General features: G+C 40.6%; 1 protein-coding gene across 1 annotated transcript in view; it reads right to left on the bottom strand.

Annotated features, from left to right (window-relative positions):
* The window catches only part of LOC122811200 (EF-hand calcium-binding domain-containing protein 4B-like), a 1,881,211-nt gene that overhangs the window by 887,805 nt on the left and 969,827 nt on the right, over positions 1–23,579 (bottom strand). The window contains exon 4 of the mRNA XM_044082881.1: positions 18,168–18,279. Coding sequence (XP_043938816.1) covers positions 18,168–18,279 — 112 coding nt within the window. The remainder of the gene's footprint in view (positions 1–18,167; positions 18,280–23,579) is intronic.

Below are 23,579 nucleotides of genomic sequence, written 5' to 3'. Positions count from 1 at the left end.
GTTATTGGTTTTATTTGTTCTAGTTGTTGAATTAATGTTTTGATGGAATCCATGGAGGTTAATATGGGTAGATGGGTTCATTTGTTTGCATATGTTCCAATCAATGTTGAAGTAAGCCTAATAGTATAGTTTCTTGAGAGTGTTTGTGACCCAGTTAAGTAGGCCTTCTAATAAAGGGGATTGTAACCTGGAGGAAGATAAGCACAAATAATATTTATAGTTTTGTGTGGATTGAGGAGAGTTTGGCTGTAATAATTTCACTATTAGTGTCATTTGGAGGTGTAAGCATAGTTTTGCATATTTCTAGTCCAGTCTTATAGAGTATGGCTACTCCGCCCCTTTTGTTTTGGACGGTCTTGTCTTAGGATGTTATAGCCGGGGATAATTTCATTGTCTTTTATAGTGGGTTTTAAGCCAGGTTTCTGTAAGGCAGAGAATGTCAAACTGTTGGACTTCTAGTAGGGCGTGAAGAGCTGGGACTTTGTTGCAAATGCTTGGATGTTAAGATGAGCTATAGAGAGATTTGGGAGATGGGGTGTGTGGTGTAGACTTATATGTTGGGAATTAAGGGACAGTTTCAGGGCCTGGATTAGGGTGTATGTCCCCATCTTGTAATGACAAACTTTGTTTGAGTAAGGGTTTATAGTAGTAGATGTGTTTTGAGAGTGTGAGAATAAGGTATTTAATATGTAAGACGATGGTATTTTGGTTCAAGGTATGAGTTGTTATATATGGGGCAGAGATAGGTAGTGAGTATAGTTGGGGGGGTAGTTAGGGTGTGTTTATTTGGGATGCTAACAGTATAGCTTAGAGGTAGCTCATAGTAGGATATGATATAGGCAGTGGAGAGGGAAGTTAATACAGTTAGTAGAAGGAGTGGGAGGTGTGTTTGGGACATGTTGAGTTGGGTAAGAGATTGTATTATTGTAAGGTATGTAGTCAGAGAGGTTTTGTGTGGGTGAGGGTGGAGAGTGTTGATGAGTGGGTGGAGACAGGAAGAGGCTGAGATTGGTGCAGAATATGGAGGGTGTGGTTATGTGGGGATAAATGTAGAGGTTGCAGGGGGTGGGATTTGGGGGCAGGGGAGGCGGAGTGAGGGAGGAAGAGAGAAAACAAGCAGCCAGGTAGAAGAAGCAGGTACTTGAGACAGTGATCGCGTGACTAGTAAGAGTAAAGTGAGTGTGCAAAAAGCAGATGTACTGTAGACAGATCACTAAGGAAGTAGATAGGCCAAGGGAAGGAAAATGTGTGAAATGGTGTAAAGAGAGTAAAAGGCAGGAAAACCAGTGAGCTTATCAGAGGTAGAGAGAGAGTGTAATAACAAGGTGCTATGTAGTAGGAAACTTAGAAGCAGGTTTGAGGAGGGAGGTAGTGGGAGTATAGCAGGAATGGAAGTAAGGAGAGAAGAGCTGTAATTAAGTGAGTTGAGATAGTGAAAGAAATAAGGGTGCAATGGCAGCGTAGGAAAGAGGGACCTAGTTTGGAAGATAATGGGGACTGGTGCTGGCTGCTGGCAGTCCTGGTAGGCTGGGCACGCAGTTACAGAGTATGGGGTAAAAACTAGGCTTTACATACTTAGGCAGTCTTTCCTTTAGGTATTGGACGATAGGCAATCTTAATGTCTGGATGTAGATAGAGAACACAGTTCTGGACACAGTTCGACTCTGCCTGTAGGGCCAGGAGTCCTATATTACATGTAGGTTGGTCCTGATAAAAGAGGGATAATTTTGGAAGGAGAGATATAGAAAGGAGAACAAGGAGTTATTCAATCGTCAACAAAATACTGTATTAGAATAGTTAGCTAAGCACTTTTACAAAATGTCCTTGAGCAGTATAAAAACACATTATTTTACCATGTTCCTATATAGATGTGGCTAGTGTAGTTAGCTAAGCATTTATTAAAACAAACATGTCTTTTAGCACTGAATATTCTCCTGTATCACATTCCTGTGTAGCTGTGGTAGATAGTTAGGGCGCTGTGCTCTAAGGCGTTTAGTTATTTCGCTGTTAACAGGTAATTAAAGAATGCAATCTAACTCACTTTAAACACTATAGTAGTCCCCTGTACAGATATATAACAATGTAAATAACTCAGGACTAAGAAGGCTTGAAAGCGTTAAGCTAAAAACACTCACTTTAAACACTGTAGTAGCCCGCTATACAGTTTTACAACAATGTAAATTACTCAGGGCTGTAACGACTTGAAAGCTAGGTTAAGAACATTACACAAGCATATGCGTAAATGCAGATAGCGCTATGAACAATCAGTCAGTTTTCCATAGCCATAGAGTGAAGGTTAATATTTAACAGCATCAAAATATATTGTGCATAGCGATATTTGTAAAGAGAACCTATTTAAAGCAGAGCAAGCACATTCCAGCAAGTAACTATAATTAAGCTAACAGTGCAGTGTCGTTGTTGAGGAGAGGAGGCTGGGAAGCAGCAACTCCGTCTCAGAGAGATGTTAGCAGAGTCATGAATAACAAAAACAACAAACTATAAATCAATCATTGAGTGTTCACTAAACATGGCGAGAGCAGAATAAAGTAAAACACCTGCGTATAGTTAACCCAGTCATCTGGTTCAGCGGCGCTGTGTACAGAGTCGCTTCCACTTAAAGTAGTAGCTTACTACAAACCAGTCAGGAAGTTATCATTAAGCAATTGTAAAACAAAAGTATGTTTCAATATGATGCTGTATAAAGAGTCGCTTCCACTAAAACTAAATAGCTAACTACAAACCGGTCAGTGAATCAATTATAAGCAACTGTAAAACAGAAGTAGGTACAAAACAATATGTCTGGCTCACCTCAGTTATCCAACCCGTACGGATGGGAGACATGCAACAGCCAGGCCAGTGGGGAGGAATAAAGATGGCGTCCTGGGATTTGGGAGTTACTTATAGGTTACGTGGGAGGGATGGGAAAGGTATGGGGGAAGGGCACAAGCCTAGGGAAAGGCGGAAAAGGCGGTGAAGGGGGAGGAGTGCTGAGATGGGGGGGTGGTGAAATCCAATGGGGGACTGTAGTCTAAGCAGAAGGGGTGGGATAGGTAGGAGAAATGAACAATTGAAAATAGACAGGAATAATAGGAAGAGCCAAAGGAGTTGGAAAGAGGAGAAACAATCAGCCAGGTAGAAGAAGCAGGTACTTGAGACAGTGATAGCGTGACTAGTAAGAAGAAAGTGAGTGTGCTAAAAGCAGATGTACTGTAGACAGATCACTAAGGGTAGATAGGCCAAGGGAAGGAAAATGTGTGAAATGGTGTAAAGCTCAAGTAAAAGGCAGGAAACCAGTGAGCTTATCAGAGGTAGAGAGAGAGGAGGTGTAATAACAAGGGTGCTATGTAGTAGGAAACTTAGAAGCAGGTTTGAGGGAGGAGGTGGGAGTATAGCAGGAATGGAAGTAAGGAGAGCAGAGCTGTAATTAGGGAGGAGAGATAGTGAAAGAAATAAGGGTGCAATGGCAGGAAAGAGGGACCTAGTTTGGAAGATAATGGGGACTGGTGCTGGCTGCTGGCAGTCCTGGGCGGGTTGGTAGGCTGGGCACGCAGTTACAGAGTATGGGGTAAAAACTAGGCTTTACATACTTAGGCAGTCTTTCCTTTAGGTATTGGACGATAGGCAATCTTAATGTCTGGATGTAGATAGAGAACACAGTTCTGGACACAGTTCGACTCTGCCTGTAGGGCCAGGAGTCCTATATTACATGTAGGTTGGTCCTGATAAAAGAGGGATAATTTTCTCAGTTATCCAACCCATACGGATGGGAGACATGCAACAGCCAGGCCAGTGGGGAGGAATAAAAGGCCTGATGACTCCTTCCACTGGAGACCTGAGGTGGTTGTGATGTCCACACTCTGGGCCAGTAATCAAGGAGCCTGAAGTCTCACCACTGACACTGGAGGGAGATGTTCATTTGGACAAAACTGGACACACCCAGTACTCACAGATGCAGCTCTCTACAGCAAACAAATTTTCCCTTAGGAGCACACAGGGGACACATGCACAGTGCAGGGTCTGGATTTCTCCGTCTGTCTCCCACCAGGTCCTCAATAAGACTCCCCACTGGCACAGCTATAGAGTTGAGACCTAGCCGAGTGTCGAAGCCAAGTTCTCCAGCACACTCTCTGTGAAACCTGTGTTTCATGTCCCTGCTCCAAACAGCTGACACACACACACTCCTTGAGATTTGATTTTCTCACACACACACACACAGACACACACATACACACACACCCGGGAAAGGTTGGCACAGATTTACTAGCTATGGCCCCTTATGCCAGACTATAAGGTAGCTACACTGCCAGCACACACTCCAAATACAGCTACTCTAAGGCTCTTGCAAGAGTACCCAATTACAGTGAGTGAAACTAATATTTATACAAATGCTAGTTTGACCAACAGCAAGGTTTCCAGGAGCAGCCAGAGCTGTCACCAAATATATATATGTATGCTCAGAGATTAAAATATTCTCTAAAAGACCAGCCACAATAAAAAGTTTAAATATATTTAATAGTAAGAAAGAAAAGAACATTTATATACAAAATATCTATCTAAACAAAAGTAAAAAAAGTTTTTATAGGAAGGTGGATAGGTGGTTTTGTAAGTTCTTCATGGGTATTAAGTAAATTTACTGGATGGGTATTGTATTAAAGGATTAATTCAATATTTGTATGTAAAGCATTGGCGCAATAGGCACATATTGCTTACTAGGGCATTAGAATACCAGAAAATGATTTGTTAAGAAAAGACCAATGAGCATGTTTGACTAGGGATTTCAACCAATAATAATCTCTCTTATTTTACAGCAAGGACTGGATCACATAATTTGCACCTTGTATTCAGCTGAGGATGATAAAATTGATTGGTCAGTATCTGGAACAGTAACTGAGGATTGGTTGATGCGATATCAATGCCTTAGGTTTTAAATTATTCTAATTCTGTGTTCTTGGTGCCTTTCATAGTTAAAGTTGATATGTTTTTATAAAAAGGAAGTAATTTTGCTCTGTATTAGATCTGATGACGGGTTTAATATCTAAAAGTGCTCATCTTTTATTATTTTATTTTATTGTTTTGTAACAATAAATTTTACTCTTAACCTCAACATGGTGACTATGCAGAGTTCTTTTTGCTCTATTCTTGATTACAGCTGCATTTTCTTTGGCAGCCAAACAGATTTGTTTGGACTACATATATATATATATATATATATATATATATATATATATATATATATATCACACACACACACACACACACATATATATATATATATATATATATATATATATATGGTTTAGCATGAACATTACGAGTGAAGGTTCGGCGACTACGGGATGTTGAATTCCGTGTTGTCGAACCTTCAAGTGTATGAGTTCCCGGTCAGCAAATGCAGTGTGCATTTGCACCTATGTGGTCGATGTGATTAGTAGAGGTTGTGGTACAGTGAAGATTGGGAACTTTACCCTTTTCCCCACTACAGTGCGATCTCGGAATTGGAATATATAATTTGCAGGGGGTGCAGGGGGACTTGCACCCTGCAAAAACATAAAGTTTAGTGTTGTGGAGTACATTGATACTGCTGACAATCAGTAGTTCCTGTTCTGACAAGTGGAGGGAAAATGATATTTCGAATAATGCTGAATCGAATAATTGGCATGTGATTTGACATAGTGACTTGCTCAGTGTTCCATACTGTTTTTCGTTGGTCACAGCTTTGATAGTAAACCTATGTATATATACAAACTTGTGATTAAGGGTAGAAGTCAACAAAGAATAAAATGTAGTCATTGTAAAGTAGAAGACAAGACAGTGACTGACTGTGGGTGTGGTTTGAGTTTGGGTGTGGGGACAGGTGAATGCTAAGTGTGATTGTGGGTAAATGTGTGAGTATGAGTAGTCTTTTTGATGGAGGAAGTGGTAAGTAGTTTAAGAGAATAAAGGAGAGGAAAGAATATGAAAAGGGTGCTATATCTAATTTGGAGGACAGAACAGAAGCAGGAAAATGTGTAGTGTACAATGATACAATGACGGTTGATGGCTGAACATAGGAAGTAGATGTGGCTAGTTTATTATAAATAGTATATGAGGATGAGCAGCAATGAGTGAAGGGTGGAGAGGGAAGCTGTATGAAAGATGGTATAACAGAGCAGGGCTAGTCCCATTGGACTCTGCCAAAAGAAATCAGTAAGAGGCATTAAGCCACTAGGACTCTGTAGTTGTCTAAACAACAGCTATAATTTAAGGAAAAGGCAGCTTAGTATGGTGTCCTTATTTTGAGAATAAGGCTTCAATAGATGCTGTCCATATTTTAAGAATAAAGCTTCATCAGAGTAAGGCCATTAGTTTGTAAAAAAAAAAAAAAGTTGCCTTAATGAAGCTGTAGTAATCTATGAAATGGACCCTAACAGTTCTGTTATCCAGTGGAACATTCAGGCCCACTGGACCTACAGTTAAGTTATGACCTCCTAACGGTAGGAAAATTCAAGTCATTTTCAATGACATCTCAACAGCTCTTATTTATGACGGTTAATGGGCTGACAGTCCAGTTCTACTGAGTGGCTTGATTAAGGGAAAAAAGAAGTTGTGTACTCACCATAATGTTCCATGTGAGTTGTTCATCTAGTCTTCCTTCAATACTGATGCATTCAGAACCGATCCTCGGTTCCAACTCAGCCATATACTAAAGCTCGAAGTCTCCAACCAGCTCATGGCTCATTCTCTATCCCATGATGCTCTAGTGCCTTCCTTAGATCTTGTTTGCTGATGTCCTTTAGATATATCTATATCTATATATATATATATATATATATATATATATATATATATATATGTACATATATATATATATATATATCTATATCTATATAGGTTCACTTTAAATAATTGAATGTTCAGAACATCGATGTTCTGATCGAGACCAGAACATGATGTTCAGAACATTGAAGGTTTAAAGTGGAAGTGCCAGGTAAGTGAGATTGTGGAATGTTGGGTGTGTATGCAGGGCAGCAAGGTGCCCTGCATGTTGTGTGTGTGTGTGTGTGTGTGTGTGTGTGTGTGTGTGTGTGTGTGTGTGTGTGTGTCATCCGAGTATTGGCATTGCAGATAGGGTACGGGAAATCTCCCGTTCAGTCCTACCGCATATAGCGGTAAACGGGAGATTTCCCTTACCCCACTGTAGTTTGATCTCGGAGTTGGAATATTAAAGTAGGGGTGTGTGTGGGGGGTGCAGTTTGTGATTTTTTTTTTTTTTATGTTTCATTTTGAACTTTCGATGTTCTGAACATCGATGTTCTGGTCTCGATTATCAGAACGTCGATGTTCTGAACATTCGATGATTCAAAGTGAATCCATATATAATATATATATATATATATATATATATATATATATATATATATCTATATATAAGTTATAAGTCAAGAAAAGGGATCAAAGCATATTAAAAATCCAACTATAAACTCTCTCGATATTCCAAAATCCAAAGGTTGCGGGTAGGAGGGTGGGGTGTAAGAATGAAGACGAGATGGACAACTCACATGGAATGTTATGATGAGTACAAAACGTTTTTACGTGACGTTGCCCTATCTCATCTCCATTCTATACTGATAGGACAGCGTCCCTAGCACCATTTTTCCTGGGTGGCTCATGGGAGAATATTCTTCAGAATGGTGGACCCAAAAGAGGCCCTGTCCCTGGAAGCCAAATCTACTTTGTAATGAGTGATAAAGGTATGAGGCTTTGCCCACGTCACTGCTGTGCAAATAGCATCTATAGGTAACTTTGCAGTGAAAGCTTGAGAAGTAGAAACAGCTCTGGCAGAATGATCCCTTACTTTGCCTGTCAGCTGTTTGTCTGTTGATTGATAAATAAATGAGATGCATTCTGATAACCTTCTAGACAAAGTAGTTTTCATTACTGCAAGCCCTTTTTTGTTATCTGAAAAGGAAACAAAAAGCTGGTCGGATTTTATGTATTCTTTTGTACTGTGCAAACAGAAGCATACCTGTCTATGAACATTAAGCTGGTGAAGCATGTAGTCTGCTTTATTGCCGTATTTGGGAAAAAACACTGGCAGTTCTACACATTGGTTTAGATTGAATTCTGAACATACTTTTGGTAAAAATGAAGGGTTTGTGCATAGTGAAACCCTGTCATTATAGAATATCATGTACACAGGTTTGATTGACAAGCCTGTAACTCCGAAATTCTCCTAGCTGATGTGATTGCTACCAGGAAAACTGTTTTCCAATCTTGGAATTTCAAGCTACAAAATGATGCAGGTTCAAAGGGGGTGGGGGGGAGTTATGCGGGACAAAACAACATTTAGGTTCCATGGTGGGAGGGGTGGTTTTATGGCTGGTCTTAACAAGTTCGTGCCTCTCAGAAAAGCTTTTGACAGTCTACGGGACATAATATTCAGTCCCTCATTCCCAATATGAAAATTACAGACTGCTGCTAACTGGACTTGAATGGTTGCTGCAGCTGCTCCCTCATTAAAATGCTTAGCCAAAAATTCTAGAATGGATGCTGAATAAGGATCAATATGATTCTGTAAAGCTCAGATTGAAAATCTTTTCCATTTGCTGAGGTATAGTCTTCTAGTAGATGTCTTATGAGAAGAAATCAGGATGTGTTGGACTTCTGGGGTAAAGTTGTGTAGCCTGGCTATGTTTGGTACTGCAGCAGCCATGCCGTCAACTTGAGGGAGTGACGAGATGGGTGGGGGCCCCCAACGAATGGGTCAGACTGTCTGGCGCTGGGTCCAGAATCCAAGGCTCCTTCTGAAGATAAGGCCTCAAGAAGAGGAACCAGATATGACGAGGCCAGTAAGGGGCTATCAGAATTAAGGTCCCTCCCAAAGTGCTGGCTTTCTGAAGAACTTTGGGTGTTAGAGGAAAGGGAGTAAAAGCGTACAGGAGTCCTGGAGGCCAATTGTGCAAAAGTGCATCCCTTGGGGACTCCTTCAATGGGGGAATTAGGGCAAAAAAGCTGCTGCATTTTGTGTTCATGGCTGTAGCAAAAAGATCGCAGGAAGGCTGGCCCCATCTGTGAAAAATCATTTCCGCTACTTCTTTCTTCAGGGACCACTCATGTGACAACAAAGTTGCTCTGCTGAGCTTGCCCGCTATCACATTGGATTTTCCTGGGATGTGCATTGCTATCAGAAAGCGTTGGGAGGATGATGCCCACTGCCATATTCTCAGGGACTTTCAACAAAGGGAGTAAAATCTGGTTCCTTCTTGTTTATGTACCATACAAATGACATGTGGTCTGTTTGTATTGTAATTGTACCTATCGGAAGAGAGTCTTGGAATGCTTGCAACGCAATCAGCACTGCTCTGATCTCTAGTACATTGATGTGCAAATGAACCTCATGGTCCTGCCAAGTGCGTTGGGCTGTTCTTCCCTGATAATGTCACCCCACCCTATCTGGGAAGCGTCCGTGGTCACTGTGGCTACCGGAGTAGGGGTAAGAAAAAAATCGACCTTCTGTTACTTGGTCTGAGTGAAGCCACCAACGAAGGTCTTTCTTGCAGGTTTCCATTAGCATTATCCAGTGAGACATAGGAAGTTGCATGGACCATTGGGCGAGTAGAAGCCATTGAAGGATTCTCATATGTAGTCTTGCCAGCGGGATTACATTTACTGCTGCTGCCACAGTCCCCAGCACCTTTATGACTGTCCTTGCTTGAACCTTGGATTTGAAGAAGAGATTCCAGAATTGAAGTCAAAGTGCCTGCACCCTGTCTGATGGAAGTCTGACTATTATTGTTTTGGTATCTAACTCTGTGCCTATAAAAATGACATGCTGAGATGGCAATAAGGCAGACTTTTTGTAATTTACTGAAATCCCTAGCTGAGCACAGAGCTTCAAGGTAGTGTCTCTTGCCTCAATGAGTAGATGCTTGGTGGTGGCAGTTAAGAGACAGTCATCCAGATATAGAAACACTCAGAATCCTACATGCCTCAGGTGAGCCATGACTACTGCTATGCATTTGGTGAACACTCTGGGGGCTGTAGTGAGGCCAAAGGACAGAGCAAGAAACTGAAAGTGACTCGCTCCCAGCTGAAAGCCCAGATGACTCCTGTATGGCCTGTCCATTTTTTATGTGGTAGTACGCATCCTGGAGGTCTACAGAGCACATCTAATTGTCTTTCCCTAGAAAGGGAAGTATTGACTGCAATGTGATCATCTGGAACTTTGTCTTTTTTACTGACTTGTTTAGTCTGCTGAGATCTAGTATGAGTCTCCAGTCCCCTGCCTTCTTTGGAACTAAAAAGAACCTTGGGTAAGGTCCGGATCCTATCTGGTCTGCTGGGACTGACTGGATGACTTTTTTCTAGCAACTTTTGAATTTATATGGTTGCTTGTTCCCTGTAACTGGGTGTAACATCCGGGATCCTTTTTGTTTGTGGAGGTGGCATGGAAAAGGGTATTGAGTAACCTCTGGATACGATGCTTTGTACCCACTTGTCTTTTGCTATTTTCAGCCAGGCTCATGGGTACAAAGATAAGCAACCCTCAACTGTCTCCAGAGAGGGACAGACACGGCTCCTTTCAGGAACACTGAAAGGGCTTACCAAAGAAAGATTCTCGGTCACCCTGGTTTTGCAGACCCCCTCTGCCACATGGCCAGCATCTTCCATTATTACCTACTCCTCTGCCCCTGGAGGAAGGTTCACCATGTGTGTCTCGAAGGGCCCTCTGGGATTTTTGAAACAACATTTTTCCTCCCTTTCAACCCTTGGGATAGGGTCTAAAAGGTGTGGAAAAATGGACTCTGATGGCAGAGAGAGTCTTTCCTTCTTGCTCACACCTGGTTAGGGTTTCGTTGACTTTAGGCCCAAACAAAGATGAGCCATCAAATGGGGTATTAACAAAGGATGATTTAGGCAGTTCCATAAAGTTACACAAGTGAATCCAGGAATACCACCTAACGGCAATTCTGGAACCCGCTGATCTGCTTGCTCCATCAGCTACATAAGAAACTAGCCTCATGGATGAGTTGACTACTGAATTAAGGGTGGCAAACTGTGAAAGATACCTTATCTGCTACCCCCACAGCTACTGTACCCTGGAGAGTATCTCCAAGCTCTTTTAGGAGATCATTCTGTAACCTTGTGAAATGTGTAAGGTAATTCAGGGACCTGAGAGTAAAGGCCGCTGAAGAGAACATGCGCTTTCTGTATCTGTCCATCGTACATGATTCTTTATTCGGGGGACGGACAGATGTGGAAGTCTTTGATAATTCCTTTTTTGTGGCTGCTGCTACCACCATAGCATCTACAGGAAGTCCTTTTGTTAGGAAGGTTTTGTCATCTGGAGAGGTGATGAATTTATTAGGCCTCCTAGAGACAGGTTCCACTGTGTCCGGAGACTCCCACGCCTTTCGATAAACTAACTCCATAAGCTCATTGAAAGTCAGAGACACCCAGGTGGCTGAAGAGCGAGACCCAAAAGCCTTCAGGTAGACGGACTCCTCATCAGAAGGGGTAACTGGCTTCCAACCACCTCTCTGTTTAAGGATTTCCAAGATGTTTGCAAAGGAGACATCCTCAGAGGACGACTGTGGGACCCTTCTGACTCATAGAGGTCCGTATCAGATGTAGTTGACTTTTCTGGGGAGTCTAAATGCTTCCTCTTACATAACATTTTCTGAGGGACCTCTTTGGAAGGACATTCCTGAGAGGTTTTTGAAGAGAGGGGTTCACCCAATGGGGCATCCTGAAGCTTTGGGTCTCTATGCTTCTGTGGAATCATCTGTGCAGAGATGGATACTGGTGCTTTGGGGGATGGAATACTTGGATCAGACAGTGAGGATGTCTGTGGGGACAGAGCTCTCCTCATAGCTGCCAAAGCCCTCCCTTCCCATGGTCCATTGACACTCCTGGTTCCGAGGAACTGGAAGATCTCCCTGATACCACAGGGGGTGGCTCTGAAGCTGAGGTAAGAGCCGAACTCACCTGAGTCGAAGCCCCAAGAAGCAAGTAGGGAACCGAAAAAAGTTTCAGTCCGACTATCCTCCCCGGACTCTACCAGTAAATGTCAGCTCCTAGACACCTCAGACAGCATCAAGGTAGTCAGAGCAGTTGGAACCGATGAGCCTGAAGCAGGTCTCGGTTCTGACAGCTCCACCACTATGAGTTCCATGCATTCCGGCTCTGAAACCACAGCTCGAGGTCAGAGGAGGAATCGAAGATAGGAGAACAGGTCCTCTTGGTACCGAGCCTTTCTGGTTCGGCTCCAACAAAAGTTTAGCTAGCACCAGTATCCTCAGCAGTCTCTGCACCACATGATCCACATCATAATCAAAAAGGCTTTTGGAGGATCGAGGATGGCGCGGACATTATAGATTGCAACACAGGTAATCTCATCACCTTGTACACAATTACCAACCTGCAATATAAGGTGAAGTAAAGTGTACCGCCACATACATTTGCAACATATTTATAGATCCTTTTTAAATGCAATTGCATTGTTACTCATATCAGCACGGTATAACTTGCATTTATCATCACAGCTACACCAAACTATTTTGAAAGCTTGTAATATTTTTTATTTGCTATGTAAGCAGATCATAACTGATAATGAATCTGCCTAAAATAAATAAAATAAGCATCAGTCCTTAGGATAAACTTGGAGGTGCACTATAAAATATGAGAAAAAAATACATTCCATTCATAAAAAGGTAGCATTTTGTCACTTTTCACAGAAGGGCAACAACTGCCCTCATATAAAACAAGTACATGATATACTGTAAATGCAATGGCTGTCAATCACAGAATGTCAAACATAACATAATGAAAGTTGCTATCACAATATCAACACTACACAAATATGCATCATATTCAACAGTGTAAGGAAAAAGAAATGTAATACTCTTGCTGTGTGAGGGCTTTGCCCCCTGTACCCCCTATATCCTTGCTAATTAAATATACAAACTCTGATGTTGCACTACAGCAGAGGAAAACAGAATGTTTTGATTTTGCTACAAAACCAACTGTTTACCCTAGTGTGGGACAGTGTAATATCTGAGATGTTACATTTAATATACAAGGGCATGGGGGTGGAGATGATCAGAAGTCCCCTGCATGATCTTGGAATACAGGTGCTCTGTATTTATTTATGATGTGCGGCTTTTCTTAATTTGAAAAAAAAAAAGTATTTGAAGTGCAATAAATGAAACTGTATGATGCTCTTAGATGATATGTTACATAAGGTTTGAACCAATACAGTCTGTTTAGACATTTGGAAATTATATACTACTTTATAATATCCATCCATCTTCAACCCCTTTTCCCATTTTGCATATGGGGTGGGGTGCTTCAGCAGCAGCAATCATCTCGAGCCAAGGTTTACACCACAGGGTGGCTAGTCCTGCTGTGGTAGTTCATCTGTGCCACTCACTTGCACACTCACTAACACCTATGGCTAATTTACAGTGTCTAATCCTTCTACTGCATGTCTTTGGAATGCAGGAGGAAACCGGAGCACCAGGAGTAAACCCACATGACTGCAGGGAGGACATGCATACTCTGCACAGTAGGCACCCCAGCTGAGAATCGAACTAGAGAACCTCTTGCTGTGAGGTGGCAGTGGTAACCGCAGCACCACTGCAGCCACCCCACCACCATATGCCTGCAGAAATTAAAAGTAGTAGAAACTTAAAGTGCATATTCTCCCATTCATTTCCTTTACAGTTTTGTTTACAACATTTTGCTTTTTGGGAGTAACAAGGCCAACAATGTTGCATTAAGTTTAGACATACTTAAGAGTCAAATGGAAACATATGAACTAAGGTACAGGCATCTTTACTACTGTAGCTTTGAGGAACTACAGTATAGATGGCTAGCATGTTCAAGATGGTCTATTTCATCAAGAAAGATTTGATTTCATAATGTTTGATGTTTTCATCGCTGATACTCTATCATGTACCATGGTAAGAACATACCAAAAAGACAGCACATTAGGATAAGAAACTTTGCACAAGTCAAAGATTATTAGCAATATGTATATAAGTCAGCATACAAATCCCATCAAGCAGTCTTGTTTCAGAACAAGAAAAAGATAACACTGGGAATGCTTGGTTATAATGAAGAAGAAAATAGCTGTGCTGCTAGTAAATCATTAATATAACAAGATGTATTCATTCACATAAACTGTAAGTAGTGTTTAAGCAGGAAACATACATGCACAGAAAAATAAAAATGTCTCTTCTTGCAAGACTTCAATTACTACACTTAGTCAAGCTGAAAAATGATGAGTCGAGAGCCATATGAAACTGGCTGTTGCCTAATGAGAAACAAGAATGAATAAATAAAAAGCAACACAAAAAAGCCCAAAGTCATTATTCAGGCAAAGTAGTGACACGCAACTGCCAATCAGGTTGTAACTTTCATTTCACTACCAATTTAAATAAACACATTTGTGACTAAACAGTACTGGCATATTTATTTTTTCAAGATTATTACCTTACATCTACAGTTAATTAATGTGTTTTGTGCATGATCCTAATTCCTTGAACCAAGATTCTCATACACAGTTCATCTAGGTGTCTAATGATGGGTACTCTGGAGAAAAAGCAACGTGTTACAGAAACTTCTTGCAAATGTCATTGACATTTTTAAGGAGAGGCCACATTGCTTTATCACAAATGTTTGAGATGTGAACATAACTATATTCTGCCATGATGTAGTACAGCTGAAATACAACGAGCTTTGAGCGAGTGAGATTATGCTTCTGGAAACATTTTCTTTATCAATGTTCATAGTCACTTGATATAATGATTTTCTCATCTGGGGAAACATGAATGAAATAAAGGGATCAACTATTTTCTGCAACTTATCAGACAGCTCTTGTTTACACTAAAGAAGTGACCTGTCAGAGTACACAAATGACTGAAAAGTATACAATGAGGAATTCTCTAAAGCTACTAATATAGCGTATGCATGTGTAGTAACGCTGAGGAAATGGAAAACAAGGTGGGTATCTCTGCTGGGAAGAAACAGAACTGTGAACTGCCAACCTCTTTATAGCACTGGAAACATTAAAAAGTGCAAGTGATCTAAGAAAGATTTGGCAATTCTATGTGCCTCTTGTCAATGGCTACATTTATTTTTTTTTTCGTAATGGACTAAGGAGAACCATTAATAGAATCATCTAGATTACTAAATGTTTCAGTCTAGCAGAGGTATTTTTGTCTCATAAAGAAAAAACTACACCAGCTGGAGCTTCCACTAAATGAGCATGAAATATATCTTTGCATTATCACATGGCTGCTGCTTTGACTGTGTGCAGTTAAAGAGACATTTGACTATCTTTCTGAACTACTAGAAGATAGTTTGCCTACATGGGATGGGAATGCAAAATATTCTGTGACTGAAGTAACTTAACTCATTCCCTCCAATGCAGCTCCGGAATTTTGTACTGTAACTTCCAACAGATGAAGCCTAAGCTTTTCGACATAATCAAATTATGTCCTCACATTTCAAACAAATGATTACTTCACTGAAATCATAGGAATTAGTAAAGAAGTACAAATGGCAAACTCTTCAGCACAAACTGTTTTTATACTGGTTGTATTCTTTAGGCTCTAGGTCTTAAACTGAATTTTATAAGTCATAGTAAACACAGTAACTACTACATTTGTAACAGTAAAGAACGGACAATATCTCAATGGTCACTCAAGTTACACGCATATTGTCAGCAGCATTTTTGTTCATCCAGTTAAGAGCTTTCATATAAGGTAAAGCAGTTCTGTCCAGGTTACTTGATTGCTGAGAAATTTATAAAAACATAACATTTATATCTGTATAAAATATCATATGAACAATAATTAATACATCTTCACCTGCACTAGACAGAGGTCAACTATCAAAGTTGAGTTTGCCACTGTGTAAGCTTTAACATGAAAGCTTTTAATACCTTGTATGTAGCATGGGTTTAGAATTATTGCTGCAAATATGGAAAAGCAATATTTGATGCCAAGAGGCATCAGTAGGATGTAATTACAGAAGCACCTGGAAATGTTTCTCAGCTGTAATAAGTTAAAGAACATGATCTGCTACCGGTTGTATATGCCCAGTATGGATCTTCTGTCACTTGGGATGATAAGCCACATATTAACAGGCTGTGAGTTTCAACACCCTAGTTGTTAATGTAAGTTCTGGAGTGATGTACATCAATGAGAGCAAAATATTTTGTGCAAGCTGATAAAATCCACAGGTTCTCCTTCTATATAGCTCTTAAAGGAAACTAATCATGTCATGACCTGTGACAGGCTATCACTACTAGCTCTGTTTTTTTCTATTACAAGCTATTGTATTGGTCTATGGGATGGAAGAGTAAACTTGACACAGCAATAAATGAAATGGTTTCATGTACAGAACAGATGCCAGGGAGAGGTTTTGCACTTACTTCCAGTGACATGAAATTAACAGGAATAGATGCCTACTCACTTTAGGACTTGGAGAAGTTACCATATCCTTGGCAGAATCATTTCTTATCTCTGTTAGTCACCTTAGATACTGAAGCTTCTGGTGATGTAGGTGACTAATGATGGAGAGATATGACTGACTAAAATGCATCACCTTGACTATCTGCATTAAATGATTACATTTCATAATTCCATAGCTTTAGAAGTAAAATACTACAGAGGTATTATGAAGTTGCATAATAAAATGCATCTCCCTGCAACGAAGGGCTGCAGCACAGTCCAAAGTAGAGCACAGATTATACTACTGCCTTAGTTTCTAACAAATTATTGGAAAGCCAAACTCATCAGACAGGTATGAAGGAATAACATACTGTGGATCAAAGAAGAGCTTCCAGTTCTAAGTGAAATAACAGCTGGCAAGCCAATTGCAGCAAGCCATCATTTGCATGAGGCAGGTCAGCTCGGACTTAGGTTTCAGTGGGGGGAGGGGGGCGGTGGAGAACAGGTAGGGTCAGGATAGGTAGGAGGGCTGAGGTGGACTGGGCTGTCCAGGGAAAGGGTTGAAAAAGCTGGGAACAAAGCAAATCAGTCTTTTCAACCTCTACCTTGGCAGCTTGTCCCACCCTACCCACCCCCTCATAAAAGCAGGGGTGTACTTGTCAGTTAGTTTAGGACCAGGTAAGGTACTTAGGGAACCCGGTGACCTACAAAGGTGATCACACTAGGGTTCGTGAAGGAATTTCCTATTTTGCCCACTGGGTTTTTCAGGTTTTCACCTTCTCCTCCAGATAAGACAGACAGGTTAGGCTAGACTGTCGCAGTCATGTAAGCGGAAGACAGGAAAGGTAAGTGAGGCCAAGGTAAGTGGGGGGGGGGTCACAGGACTCTTCAGCTGGATATTCCACAGTCCAGACAGCCTCAAGGGATTGTTGCCAGGGGACTTACTAGCCCAGCAATGGCTCCTTGGCAGATTGTAAGGTAGCCAAGAGAAATTGTGATGAATTGTGAAATGAAAAAGCTGTTATGATGTGTGTATGTTAAATCAGAAGGGCTGGATATCAATGTGCTGTCTGTTGTCCTGTAAGTTTAGGGGAATGCTTTGAAAGAAATAAAATGGCCTCCCTGACATTCCTGCCTTGCGCATATCTCATAATAATTGGCTTCTATTTAAGTAAATGGCAATAAACACATGGCTGTGGCTATTTAATTCCAAATGAGGTCTCTGTTTTTTATTGAATATGCAGCTTGTGGCAACCGTGATTTGTAAAGCATGCAACTTCGGTACATTTATTTGTCAATGGTGCCAGGGAATGATAATGTTCAAAGCCGGATTTTGGATATGGCTCAAAGTTTGATATGCATCATTAAATGAACTATGAACACTATTTGATATGGAGCATTAAATGAATTGAACACTATGTTAAATGTTTTCTAAAAGATCATTCTGTTGGCATCAATGGCAAGGTAAGATATTGATTCACTAAACTTTATTAAAAGCAGGTAGAGCTGTACCAATCTCAGACAAATGTAAACGCATTTACATTCAGTCTCAAAAAACAAAGCAGGAAATTTTTCTCAAAATGAAAAGAATATCCTACATTTTCTAGTACTGAGATAATTAAAAAGTAAGTGTATTTTTTAGATTGCTTTAGCTGTACAGACTACATAAAAATCTTTGCAAACAAACAAAAGGAAAACAGTTTCTAGAACATGTCAATCTGGACCTACCTAGACCCATGCTGAACTCAACTGGCGTCAGATATCCATTACCGTCATGGTCCAAGCTGTCAAATACATCCTCCAGCTGTTCAGGTGTCAGGGGAAGCTCACTTTGTAATCTCTGCAAGAAGAAGAACAGGTGTAAAACACGCCAATGTCTTTCTTAGGGGAATCCAGAAGACAATTAGTGGAAGCATTAATGCATAATTATGGTTACTGTAATGTGAACAAGTAATAAACAGAGAGCTAGGATTATTACAAAGCAATCAGTCTTACTGGTACTTTGGAGGTGTGAACATAAGAGGGTCTTTCAGTTATTCAGTCTACAAAAGAAAATCAGATACTGTAAAGTTTTCTAATTACTGATGCCAACAGATTAGTAGGTATAAAAATGTCAGGGCTGTGCAGACACTTCAAAATGAAATCCCCTCATAAAACAACAGAATAAAGTGCACTGTAAGAAAGCAATGAATGACTCCGAATGTAGATGATGTACAGTATAAGCTACTAGGAGGATACAGTGGTAGAGGGGCACGATTTAAATGTCAATGTACGTAAAGACAAAACTATGCAGATATGGAAAGTAAACAGAAACAGCACTTCTTCAGCTTAAACAGTCATATTTGATAAACCTTTAGCATTTGTCAACATTCCAAATAAACATTCAACAGCTTTTAAGTGTAAGTGAAGGAGCTAATCTTTAAACATTATCAGAATATGGTTGGTTGTTCAATTTTAGATTATGTAACAACAAATAATCAAACTATCAGCCACAGCATGAAATCAGTCAGCATTTGATAACTTAATATCAAACCAATCTCCTTAAAAACATTAAGTAAAATGTAAAGCATTTTTGTGTACAGATATTTGGATTTCCACTGAGGTTTTCCATTGTGATAATTTATCACAATGCATGTTCTTCACACACTTTCTTGTATTAGGGTTCCTGTTTCACATTTTAAAACTGCAATCACTGTACACAAACTTTGAAATTTGTTATGCACACAGACATGCATCATGGCAAGTGACATATTGGAAGGCTTCTTTTAGGGTTCAACTGCCATTAAAACCTTGGCTTGACAGGGAATAAAAGGTGCCAGAATTAGCAACACTAAGTGAGGCAAATAATCTGCAAGAAGATGGAGATGTAGAACAACTATGTGATGAAAATGATGGGCAAAAGTTATTTACAAAGCTTTATGGACCTCTACACAGAACTTTCTATGTAGAATGGCACATTTATGCATTATGTCAATACTTCAAATCAATTAATTTTCAATTAACCTTATTCCACTACAACTACAACTACTGCAACGGCACAAAGTTGATATTCAACAAATCCCAGTATCAACTTGTCTAATGTATTTTACAGCTTAAACCCTAATTAACCTATCATCATCATAGTAGTAACTCTAATTCTAAACAGCACTGACAAGTGGATCCTACTAGGGACATCTCCAGGATAACCACCACTGTTATGTTCAGCTTGCAATATAGGTTCATAGGTTCATACTAGGCTATCTGCCCGAGGGCATTTACAAGCCTAGCCCATAGTTTTGTGGCTTACGCCACCCCTTTAGTATGGGGAACTATACCCATTATTTTGCTGTGCCTCTGTCAAGCAGTGACACTGAGGTAATCCCTGGGGTATATCTGCGATCTCCCATCCATTGGTCAAGATTTCTCTTGAACAAGGCCAGCGAGGTGCTCTGCCTCACATATACCGGGATTTTATTCCACAGCATAGGGAGTCTTTGGGTGATGAATCTATCCCTCCAGCATGTCCTATTAATAGCCGCGTCGAGGTTTAAGTCTCCCGCCCTTGTGGCTCTGACGGATCTAGATTTTTTGAGGTGAAGCATATTCATCAAATCTGGGTTTGACATGGCCTTGTATGTTAGTCAATTCATTCCTCTCCATTCAGAATCCTATATGCCACAGTCTTCTCCAAGACCTGAAGACTTTTACTAGAATCTCCCAGCTATATATACATTATTTTGTGACACTGCTCACCGTCCACCTCTATACTTCTAACATAAACGTTATATAATTGTCTCTGAACCAGCTTTACTCCCCTCTCCTTAAATACAATATTAACATTTTCTGATTCATCCAGTTAGGCACCCACTGAACCTACAGCTGTGAGGAGCCTCAGATTATTTCCCTGCATAACAGGGCCCCCACATGAAGCAGCTGTGGGTTTCTCTACCTCCTCCACTCCTTGTTCAGTGCCTCATAGATGTTGACACTGCTGTGTAACGTCACGGCATAATTCTGCCTTTTTTTCTTTAACTGTTGCCTGTAAGTTGCACTCAATCAGGTCCACTTCAGTAAAGCAAGGGACCCGATTGGCTGTAGCAGCCAGGGAAGTAAGTTCTAGATTCATGACTGGCTGCAGCAGCCAGTAAGGGAAGTAAGTTGTTTTTTCATATTCTCAGAAAACTGCTGATCAGCTCATATAGCAGCCAAATCCCCAAACAATCACAGTCTCTCTCATACACTTCCATATGTAGATACATACACACACAAAACAGCTTCAGTCACTCAAAACACTAAGAATCCAAAAAGGAAGTCACAAACCTCTCCGTATGCTGACAATGTTATTTCTGGTAGAAAAACCCATTCGGTACTCAGTTATGCACTTCCAAATTAGTGTAGATTCACAAAGAAAACCAAAGGTAGGTAAAAAAGCTTTAATCCACAAGTCAGGTCGAAAAACAGAACACCACGATAATCACAAGCGCTTTCGCCCGTTCGTAACGGGCTTTTTCAAGTGTACATTGTCAGCATACGGAGAGGTTTGTGACTTCCTTTTTGGATACATACACACACATTGAAAGGACCTTAAGACACATATCACAAGCAGCCACAGCACAACCACTTTCCTAAATGCATACATGTGTGCAGCCACACTCACCAGACCTAAGCACTTGCACACATGCCTGCATATACATATAACAAATACAAAAAACAGGACGTCCCGTTTCTAATATGACACGCAGACGCGTGCACACACACACACACACACACACACACACACACACACACACACACACACACACACACACACACACACAAAGAGAGCATACCTCTCAACTTATTTTTCACAGAATGTCCAGATTTTTGCCTCATATTTTTGGTCTGTTTCTCATAAAATTGTGGTTTTCTGGCAAATCATTGGAAAGTCATTGATGGTTGAGGTTAGAATATAATGACAGACATTTGAATTCCCAACTTCAAACCCCTCAGAAAATTCATGTTAATGCAAAACCTGTTATTCTATCAACTTTCTAAGTTTGTAAGAGCAATATTTAAAAAGTGACCCTATTTATGAGCCGGTGTCCCTCCCGTTATTTATGGCTTTGTCCAGACTTCTTGCTCTAAAAGGTTGACAGGTGAGAGAGAGAGATTGTGCACTTGTTTGACAAGCCAGGAGTTGACCTAAAGGGAATGTGCAATGAGGATAGTAGCCTGCTTGTGGAATTAAACCTGTTTTGAGGATCTTTAAACATTCTTTTATGCTTTATTGAGTGGTTTCAATAAGTTATAATATTGCAGTACTTGCATTACAACTTAGTAACATTTATTTAAACATTATTTTAACAAAGTTAGACAAATTAGTATCTGTGCTTTATTTTCCAGTTCTTCCTGGCTTTGCTTACATATACAAGGGAACATTAAGAATATATGGATGAGAAATTAGCTAAAATGCAAGCTGCTGTTTTGAAAAGCAAAAGCGAGGCCATGCCAGCCAGGCAGCCAGAGTATCCCTTTTCACTGTGGTTTCACTTAGGATCCTTTTAACTGGGAATTGTGGTTGACTAAATTCATTAATTTTCTGATACTTTATTTATCATGTTGAGGATCATGGAGACATTTGATCTTATCCTGGCAAGTGCAGGTGTGATGGCCCCTTTTTACCCCAGGCCAGTAATCAAGGAGCCCCAATCATCACCACTGACACCAGTGATAGGTGGTTACTAAAAACAGGAATTGATTTACGCAATATTTCAAATGCAGTTCTCTGCATCAAGCACAATTTCCCCCAAGAGTACACAGGGAGTATGATCCACTGGGAGTGGACTCTCTGTGTCTCCAGATCCCAAACAAGACCCACCTTGGGGCACTGTGTCCCAGTTCCAAGTATCTGACACACACACACTTGAATATCTGATTTTACACATGCACATGGGAAAGGCTGACACAGATTCACCAGCTGTGTCCCTTTTCTCCAGACTACAATGTAGAATGCTGCTACCAGCTGGATACTTTAAGACTCTTACAAAGGGTAACCAATTATACAGTGTCAAATTAATATTGATATAAATGGTTGAGTGTCACCAAAGCAGTAAGGCTCATCTGAGTGGCCACATTATCATTAAAATAAGCACAAGTATCCTGAAAATATTAAAAGTATACTTGAAAGCCTTCTAGCTTATCAGTGGGAGTGGTAAGCACTAGGTAGCCTATTAACCACAAGAGGAGTAGTTTCTGGCCCATATTTGTGGTTTACTAGCCTTTTGGTCAGTTTTTTCCATCCCTTTCAACTTTCTGGCTTAAAAGCCTGTGTTTGCGCTTGTTTCGCCCCCTTTCCTGTAACTAGTCTAGTCCAGATACAGATTTGCTCTGTCCAAGACTGTAAGCTTCTGAGTCCCACAAGCCTTTTTGTGTTGAAGGGAAGCCTTCTAGCTTATTAGTGGGAGTGGTAAGCAGTAGGTAGCCTATCTACCACAAGTGGAGTGGTTCCTGGCCCTGAAATTGTAGTTTATTGGCCATTTGGGAAGTTTTTCCATCTCTTTCAACTTTCCGGTTTAAAAGCCCACTTTTGCTCTTGTTTCACCCCTTTCCAGTAACTAGTCTAGTCCAGATACAGACTTGCTGTATCCAGGACTGTTTGCAAGCTTCTGAGCAGTGCCCGAGCATGCTCTACAAATTTTCCCTTAGATCTACTAGTTCTCTCCTCTCTTGCACTTATACTAGCTTATTAGTCTAGCACTTTACCAGACTTCTTGTAGCAATTATTGTAGCACGCAAGTGCTACCAGCACTAAACGTTCTACAAGGAAACAGATATAGCACTTATTATCAATGCCCACCCTGCCAGACATGTCTAAAGGTCAGTTCCCTGTGCTTTCTCCTATTAACCTAGTGAACTTGGGCATCCTGAGGCAATGTAGCAACTGCCTCATATACATCGACAATCTTCTCTTCTAACCTTCCAACACTCAGACTTGCGGGAGATACACTTATATATCCAAACTGGAAGCCATGCACTCTCCAGCCAAGAGCAGAATAGCTGTCATAAGGAGAAGGTCAACACTTGCACCACACCACATGGAACACATATAGCCTACCGGAACACACACCAGCACTGCCTTCACATAAAAACACAAACCGCATACCCACCTTCATGGAGGCTCTC

The sequence above is a fragment of the Protopterus annectens genome, chromosome 9.part0 (genome assembly GCF_019279795.1).
Source record: "Protopterus annectens isolate FY-2018-M chromosome 9.part0, PAN1.0, whole genome shotgun sequence".
NCBI lineage: Eukaryota > Metazoa > Chordata > Ceratodontiformes > Protopteridae > Protopterus > Protopterus annectens.
This window is presented reverse-complemented; position numbering and strand designations above follow the sequence as displayed.